We start from the raw sequence: 8,467 nt of genomic DNA on the forward strand, positions 1-8,467 counted from the left end.
TGGCTGCATCCGGAGTGGAGATCAGGGACTTGTGGGGCTCAGTTTCAAGGCCAGAGAGGGGTAGTTTCATGGGGCTCTGACCAGGGCCTGACTGGGAGGGGCCTGGTCCTGAGGTGGGGCAGAGGTTTGTGGGAAGTTAGACCCTCCTCGGCCAGCACACAGTCCTCTTAGTGCTAAGCACTCCCTTGGCTCTGATCTCAGACCTTTGCTGTGTACTGTGGCTGGCTGGCTGTGGGTGATCTTTAGGGAGGTGTCAGGTCAAGCCAGGCCAGCAGCTGTTCCCCGACCTTTGCTGGGGTCAGGTGGGCTGTGTCTAGCCCAGGTGTGCGCCCTGTGGAGGATCTAGAGGCTGGGGTCCAGCCCTCCCTATGCCCCAGATCCATTGGGTGACCTCAGACGGTCCTTGCCCCTCCTGGCTATCTGTTCATTCAACCAGTATTTCTGTTCCTTAAGCACTAGGCGCTGTTGTCAGTGTCCCCATCATTTACCTTGTGTGCATGTGGGATATAAAAAGCCGGTCTTGTGGCTGAACTGACCCTTCGGGTACAGAGGGCACAACCCAGAGCATACCTGGTGGCTGCCTAGAGCTGACCTCAGGGAATCCCTTAAGCCTGTTCATTCCCACCTTCACCTCGGACCTACTGGAATGTACTCTTCTCACTGTTCCCAAAGCCTCCCTGTTCTTCCAGGACCATCTGGCTTTCCAGGAACATTGAGATGTCCCTGGCCATCCAGACTGTAGTCCTGAAGACTGGGCGACCTTGACCCCTGATCTCCCGGTGCCGCAGAATCCCCCGAGATATGCTGTGGTGATTCCTGTGGGTCCTCCCCACTTGACCCTCTCCCTCCCAGAAGGACCGTTTCCCTCAGCACCTCTGCCTGCTCCCCACTCTAATCTGGTCTCAGCTGAGTTTTCCCCTGGCCAGGGGAAGGTAGGGGTCTGGGCAGCCACTGGGGACGGGAGAGGGCAGGAGGGTGTTTAGGAACTAGGAACTTCTTTATGTTACCCCAGCAGCACAGCAGCAGACACACAGACCCAAAGCAGTGCTCAGGCTTCTATTAGAGATTCTGCCTTCCCTGGATCAAATATCCAGCTTACATGCATCTTCTGGATCACACTCCCGGTGGGGTGGGCTGTGTTCTGGTGGCTGGGCAGGGCACAAAGGAGGGGTCTGGCATCCTGTCCTCAGAGGAGGGACCTTGGTGAGGTTTGTGTTTCTGGCAGTGTCTGGGAAAGAGCTACATGCCCTACCTGGGGGTGCACGGGAAGTTGTATCCCAGACAGGACACGGGGCCTGTCCTGTGGGGAAAAGCCCATGAGGCCCAGCTCTCTAGAAGACGGTCCTCTTTCGGAGGGTCATGGTGCAACACCTGCCTCACATTGGCTGTGTGCCCTTTACCGGGCACTGCGTGCTCTCAGCCTGTTTTTCCACTGCGAGCTGGACCCCTAGCCCCTCAGAGGGAGGGTCCCCTGAGAGGGTCCTGTGGGGTCACGGGCATGGAGCTGGTGTACAGTGAGGGTGGGGAGCAGGTGAGTGGGATGGGGGCCTGGGGCGGCCTAGTCGTCCTTGTCCTTGGCACCATGCTTGAGGATGCGGGTGAACTCCACATAGTTGAAGTTGCCTTTCTTATCGATGGGGGCCTCTCGGTACATCTCATCCACTTCCTCGTCTGTGAAGCGGTCGCCCATGGTGGTGAGCAGCTCCCGTAGGTGGTCCTCATGGATAAAACCTGGGGGCAGGGCCAGGGTCCATGAGACAAGGACTCTGCTGGGACATGCCCGACACCCCTACCCTGAGCCCACCACCTCCCTGCCCCATCCTTGCAGACCTTGCAGTGCGGGAGGGACCAAGAAAAGACACAGCCCTGGCCTCCAGCCAGTTGAAGCTCCCCAGAGCCCCAGAGGGAGGGGTTCTGCAGTGTTTTGGTGGGGTACCTGGGGCTGTGAGTGTGGGGGTTGGGTATGTCTCACTTTAAGAGCATGAGCCCTAGAGTTCCACTGCCTAAGTTTGCATGCTCCTCCCCTTCTTTCTGGCTGTGTGACCATGAGCAAGGTCTTTAACCTCTCGGTGCCTGTTTGACCTGGAAATTGGAGATGAAGCTATGCCACCACCCTGGTAGGGGATTATGAAGGTAGTCTGGAAAATGTGAATGTACTTGGGCCTGTGGCCCCTGAGAAACTACTGAAGTCACTGCTGCCAGCATCCTCCTGGCCTGTGTCTGGGAAAAACTAGCTATGGGACACAAGCCCTTTGGAAGATTTGAGGACGGGGGCTGGTTTCTGTACCTCGTTGGCCAGAAGGGCCTAGAATAATTTGGTTTCTGGAAGGTCTAAAGCAGGGGGAGTGGCTGGGCCAACAGGTGAAGTCAAGAAGTGGGATGTCTTGGTGGATGTGGGCTGTTGTGGTCTAGCATCTGGGGGAGGGAACAAGGACAGGGCGTGGTTTTTATAGTTTGGCGGTGGAAAGCAGCAGATGGGGATTTCCGTTCTGACCTTTGGGTACAAGTCTCAGCACAGCACAGCCCCACTTACAGCCCAGCCCCACTTGCCTCCCTGGGGGCACCCTGGGTGAAGTGCTCAGTCCCGGCCCCGTCCAGGCGGCTGACCTGAGGCCTCCTCGTCGAAGCAGGCGAAGGCGTTTCGGATCACGTCCTCGGGGTCTGTGCCGTTCAGCTTCTCCCCAAACATGGTGAGAAACATGGTGAAGTTGATGGGCCCTGGGGCCTCGCTCATCATGCCCTCCAGGTACTCATCGGTGGGGTTCTTCCCTATGGCAGGGGGACATTCATGCCTGCTGTCACTGCCCTGTCCCCACCTGCCTCCCTGTCCCCTCCCTTTGTGGCCTGTGAGAGTCCCATAGGCAGGAGATCATACGTTTTGTAAATTTTAGAGTATCTTGCTGGGGCAACCCACTTTGTGACTGCTCCCTCCCCCACGCTCTCCAGGTTGCCCTTGACCAGCTTCCGCTTCTGGTCTTGATATCCATGACCTCTTAAGTGTAGGAGCCACCATTTGCTGACTGCCCATGGTGTCTTCTGCCCCATGTGCCTGACTACTTTAACTTTCACCATGCTGTGAGGTAAGCATGCTCACCCCAACCTCACAGGTGTGGGACCTGAAGCACAGAGGCGAGGTGACTTATCCAAGGTCACACAGCAAGTAAGGAGTGGAGCCAGCATTGGAACCCAGTCAGCTTGTCGCCAGATTCTAGGTACAATGTCGAAAATGGTTAAACCAGTGAGCTGTGGTGTCACAAAGACTGGAGTCTGAATCCCAGTTCTGTGCCTTGTTTTCCCCTGTGTCTTACAAGAACTGTGAAGCAGCACCAGTGGTTGTAGAATCACACAGAACAATTGGCATGGCCCCTTGGACTCAAATCAACTGCTGGGTTCAAATCCCAGCTCTACTACATAGTTGCTGGGTGACCTTGGGCAAATTATTTAACCTCTCTGAACCTTTGTTTCCTCATTTATAAAGTGGTACTGATAATCACATCTACCCAGTAGGATTGCTTTGAGAGTTAAGACACGTGCACAGCTTCTTCTTTTATTTGCTGTTCTTATTTTTAAACTGGAGGATGATGTTCTTAACCAGAAGGCCAAGACTGACCTGGGCCCCACCAACATGAGCTACAAACAGGAATGCAGGTTTTTCTGGGTAGATGCCCAGGGCAGAGGGGCAGTGTCCAATGTCAGCCCTCCGACTCAGGTTTACCCAGTCCCCCCCTAGACACCCTGGGCATGTACACAAGGGCCACAGTAGCCATTGCACAGGAAGGGAAATGGGCTCAGAGCAGGGCTGCCCAGCTGTGAGGGGCAATGCCAGAGACTGCCTCCTCCACTGCCAGAGGCCGTGGCACGCTCACCTGGATGAAGGAGGTGCCAGGAACTGATGCTGAGAGTAGTGTTTGTGGCTAGCACATGGGAGGGATGTGGGGGCAGGACCACAGACTAGGGGGTGGTATCTGGAGGCCTGGCCTCCGGGCAGTAGTTTCCCTATCTGAGCAGCGGTGAGTTGTACTATGTTCCTGAGCCCTTTCAGCTCTAAGATTTTGATTCAAAGGAAGTTGCTGGAGTCAGGGAGGCTCTAAGAGCCTGGCATGGGTGACTTATGAAGAAGGGGAGGTGCTCTGGCCTCAGTTTCCCCACCTGTGCAATGGAAAGTCTGTGTAGTTAGAAACTTACTTTAGTTGCTGATCCTTTGCTTTAAATGAAGTGATACCAGGCAGCCCAACCACAAATCTGCCTGAGGCAGCACTGCTCTAAAGTGAGCCTGTCTGGGTTCAGATCCAATGTCGAATTGCTCTGTGCCTCAGTTTCCCTGTCTCTTAAATGGAGAACGGCACCAGGTAATGGCATCTGCTCTCCACATGTTACTACATGGGAAGTACTCTATAATGAAGAGCAGCCCCACACCTACTTCAGTTGCAACACTTGGTAGGCCCACTTAGACCCCAGCCACCCCCATCCCTGCTCACCCAGCGAGGCCAGCATGTCATGCAAGTCCTCCTTATCAATGAAGCCATCTCGGTTCTGGTCGATCATATTGAAGGCCTCCTTAAACTCCTGGATCTGGGACTGGTCAAACATTGCAAAGACATTGGATGTGGCTCTCTGTGGCCGCTTCTTGGTGGTTTTGGCCTTGGCCCGCTTGCTGGACATCTTGGCTTCAGGTGGGTGGGGCTTCCCTGCAGAAAGTGGGTGTCAGGGGAAGAGCTTATGACCCTGGGCCAGGGAATCTTTCTGCCTACCCTAGACCAGCTGTCAGTGCTTGGGCCTGGCATTCAAGGCCTCCCACAGGCTTGGGGCTCCTGTCACCCAGCTCATCACAAAAGCAGACAGACGTGGGCTCTGTGTGATGATAAACAACTTCTCTACCTCTCCCAGTGAGTTTCTTCATTTGGGAATGAGGACATGAGGAATGCCCAGCAGTAAGGAATCAGTGATTTAGTGCCTGAGAAGCCCCTGGAATGGTGCCAGGCACAGAGTAAGCTATTTTTGCTGTGGCTGTTTGGGTAAGACATTTAGGATTGGGTTCAGTGCCAATCTGTTCTTGCTTTATCTCTTTTAATCCTTAATAGCATTTACACTCTCCATCTCTCTCCCTCCAAGTGACAAGGTGGGTTGAAATGTGGGAGGTTGTGAGGCTCCCTGCCAGCTCCTCCTGCCCCCAGCAGTAAGGAGCTGGATCAGCGGCCCTGCATTCCCTACATTCCTGTCCTCTCCTTTCCTCCTCCTTCCTCCTCCCTACCCCTCTGTGCTCCCTGCTCTGGATGTTCTAGAAGGCCTGTGTTCTGGGCAGGTGTCCCCTCCCCCAGCTTGCCCATACTTGATCAGCCCCTTGGGTGGATGACAGACCTGATTTGGGCCCTACTCCTTGTTCTTATTCCTCGGTGCTTATAGGGGCATGAGGCTCCTCCAGACTGAGAGCCCCAGCTTCTTGTCACCCTTGTTTAGACCTGGTCTCCTGGCCTCTAGCCAGTCTCTCCCATCCCATATAGAGCTAGACCTGCACCAGCTGTCACTTCACCTTGAAGTGCTCGAAGGTTTCTGCCTCCCCTTGGGGAACAGGTCTGGGCCCCTGAGCCTGGCATTCAAGGACTTGTGTGAACCCCTCCAACCCTTGTCTGACTGACCATGGCAACCCTCACTGTGTTCCTTTTGCCATCCATGCCCCAGCCATGCTGGACCTCTGGATGTTCCCCAGACAGCCTCAGACTTTCCTCCTTGGTCCCTCTTGCTGAACACCCTTCCTTTTTAAGCCTAGTTCTTGAGACACCTCCTTGGGGAGCAGGTCCCTGACCCTTGCTTTGACAGTAAGCACCTACAGGTCTCTCTTTCCCTCCCCTGATGTACTAAGAGGCTAATAGATGCTTGTTTAATTAATGCTGTGATCGCAACTATAGCCAGTCTACTTCTACTGTACAGATGGGGAGACTGAGGCACAGCATGGTGCTCTTTCCCTCAACCCTTGTCATGGTTTGTGGGTACTGTGCCCCTGAAGACCTAGTGCAGTGTGCCCTGCAGCTGGGGCTGAGGACTTAGGACCACTGTCCGCCTGTCTCGTCTTCCTTGAGCCTGTGGTACAGGGCCTGCATCCAGAAAGCCTTCTCTGCCTGTTTTTAGCCCCAAATTGTGTGGTTGGTTATGAATGCCCTTCAAGCTGTCTGTTGGCCTCTATCCCATGACCCTGTTCTAGTCATTCTGGGACTTTAGTCTTTGAGATCTTAAATGCTGAGCAGGGATCCTGGCCAGCCCCAACCCTTCCCCAGGGCCACAGCCACCTGAAGTCATGACACACTGCTGCTGTGTCCCGCTGGACCAACACACCTGGCCCCGGGTGTTTCTCACATGGTTCAGGTGGGTAGACAGAAGCCCTTCTCACCCATTAGCTGGGCGGGAGTGGGATGGTGGCATCAGCAGGGCTTTAGTGCTCTGAGGGGTCCAGTCCTTCCTGGAGCCCACTGTTCTCTGGGAACTTTGACTTACAGAACCCATAGAAGGTAGCGAAGAAGTAGCCCTCTCTTATGAGGGGCTGTGATGGTCATCATCACTGTCGCCACAGCCCTCCCGTCTGCAAAGATCTATGCAGATGTGGCCAGGAGGAGAGAGGAAGCCACGGTCAGAGGCAGGAATGGCTAAGATCTCACCCACTGCTGTGATACTGGCTGGGCCCTTCTGTCTCTGTGGCTTCCCCTTTTTCATCCTCTTCTATCCAAGGGCCATGATATNCCCAAGAAGGGAAGTGTTGTGCCCATGAAGGGGGTAGAGTCCAATGGCAGCCAGGACGCTTGGGGTAGGCTTGGGTCAGTGGGTGGTAATGACCAGCCCTTGGTGCCCTTGATGACTGAACACAGAAGGAAACACATAGCCTAAGAGGCTCTTGGTGGGCCTTCTGCAGCTCAGGGTTCTGTGTGACTAGAGACAGTTTATAGGCTTGGTTGAGGAAACGGGGTCAGGATAGGCTAGTCCCTTAGCCCTGGAGCCTGCTCCTGGGGGTCCTAGAGACTAGGGATCAGATATAACTGGTATTTGGACTGGCTGCAACTAGGTGCCATCTCCCCCCTTCTGGTGCCTGAAATCCCCCACTTACAGCAAAGGCAAGGCCTGTGTCCCCCTTTATCTCTTGGTTCCTATGGCTGGCAGTGCCAGATGCCTTGCTGGTAAATTCACCTCCTGTCTGGCTGAGTGATCTGACCGCTTCCTCAGAGCAGTTAGAAGGCTGGGGAGGAGCAGCAGGGACCGAGGTCCCCTGGCCCAGGTCCCTGTCTATCCCCCAGAGCCCTTTGGCAGACCCTCCCCACCCAACAGGCACAGCTGGACAGAGGGCCCAGTGCACGAAAGTCTCAAGTGCTCGCACACAGCGTTGGTGTGTATGGGGTGGGGTTACCCTAGTCTCATCCCTCTCTCCTGCCCCAGGACACGGATGCTCTGGAGGAGGTCTCAAGGAGCCTGTCGGTTTCCTGGGGCAGGGAACACAGTGACCTCAACTCCTTCTGGGCACCCCAGAGCTCTGGGCTTAGCGTCTGAAACTCCACTGCAAACGGGCAGGGCCTGGACAGTGTTCCCTCACCGAAGGACCACCGGCTCCCAGAGCCTAGAACAGTTTCCCAGCTGCCCAGCCCCCGGCCAGAGTCCGGTGTGACCCTCAACTCGCAGCCCCAGCCCCATGAGGGCTGTCCTTGCCGAGATCCTCAGCGTCCCCGTCCGTGGGGCCTCACACTGCCTACTCTAGCCCCTCGCGGCCGCGACTCCCACCTGGTGCGAAGAAGGTGCTTGCTCCCTGCGCCGAGCCAGTGCGGGGCGCGGGCCGTCGGGCCGGGCTCCGGGCTCGGTGGGCGGGGCGGCGCCAGCCTTACAAGGCAGAAGAATGCGTGCGCGGAGGGGTGGGGCGGGGCGGCGCACCCGCACGGCCTTATTTGGCTTTGACCCACGGGCTGGAGGCGGTGCGCCTTCCCAGAGTAGGCTTGGGACGTGATACCCGGAGGTGATGCAGGGGACCGGTGGGCCCACTCTCCTCTGATTATCAGGGGAGGGGGGATTTATCTGGGCTCTCCCTTCCTCTCTAGTGAGACAGGCAGAATATCCAGGGTCTCCAGTTCTCAGATCTTATCCCCATCTTTCCCCCCAAGGGCCCCGCTGCCCGGCCCATTCCCGTGGGAGGGCTTCCTTCCACCAAGCCAAGTATGGCTTTTTTCCCAGTCTGAAAGAAGAGGCGTCTCAGACAGCCCGGCCACCCATACATGAAAAGGTCACCAGTCAGGCCCTGCTGGTGTGGGTGCTTCACCTGGGGTTTGGGTAGGACTGTACCAGGGACAGCTCACCTCAGCGACATCACTCTCTAGCTGTCCTCAGTTTCCTGTAAAATGGGAGGGCGGTGGTGAAGATTCAGTGAAAAGAGTGGCAAGAAAGTGCCAAGTAGCACCCTGGGAGCCAGCGAGAGGGGAAGGGGCTGGAGGAGCATGGG

The 8,467-nt window shown here is 56.0% G+C and overlaps 1 protein-coding gene across 1 annotated transcript; it reads right to left on the reverse strand.

Moving 5' to 3' along the window:
- Positions 1 to 1,042: 1,042 nt before the first annotated feature.
- MYL9 (myosin light chain 9) lies at positions 1,043 to 7,829 on the reverse strand. Its single transcript, XM_077778837.1, has 4 exons — positions 7,759 to 7,829; positions 4,479 to 4,688; positions 2,608 to 2,769; positions 1,043 to 1,731 (listed from the first exon to the last, which is right to left on the reverse strand). Exons 2-4 carry the CDS (start codon positions 4,660 to 4,662, stop codon positions 1,559 to 1,561), a joined length of 519 nt encoding a protein of 172 aa, XP_077634963.1. The 5' UTR covers positions 4,663 to 4,688; positions 7,759 to 7,829; the 3' UTR covers positions 1,043 to 1,558.
- Positions 7,830 to 8,467: the final 638 nt, after the last annotated feature.

This window comes from Crocuta crocuta, unplaced genomic scaffold (assembly GCF_008692635.1).
Source record: "Crocuta crocuta isolate KB4526 unplaced genomic scaffold, BGI_CrCroc_1.0 scaffold248, whole genome shotgun sequence".
In the NCBI taxonomy this organism is placed as follows: domain Eukaryota; kingdom Metazoa; phylum Chordata; class Mammalia; order Carnivora; family Hyaenidae; genus Crocuta; species Crocuta crocuta.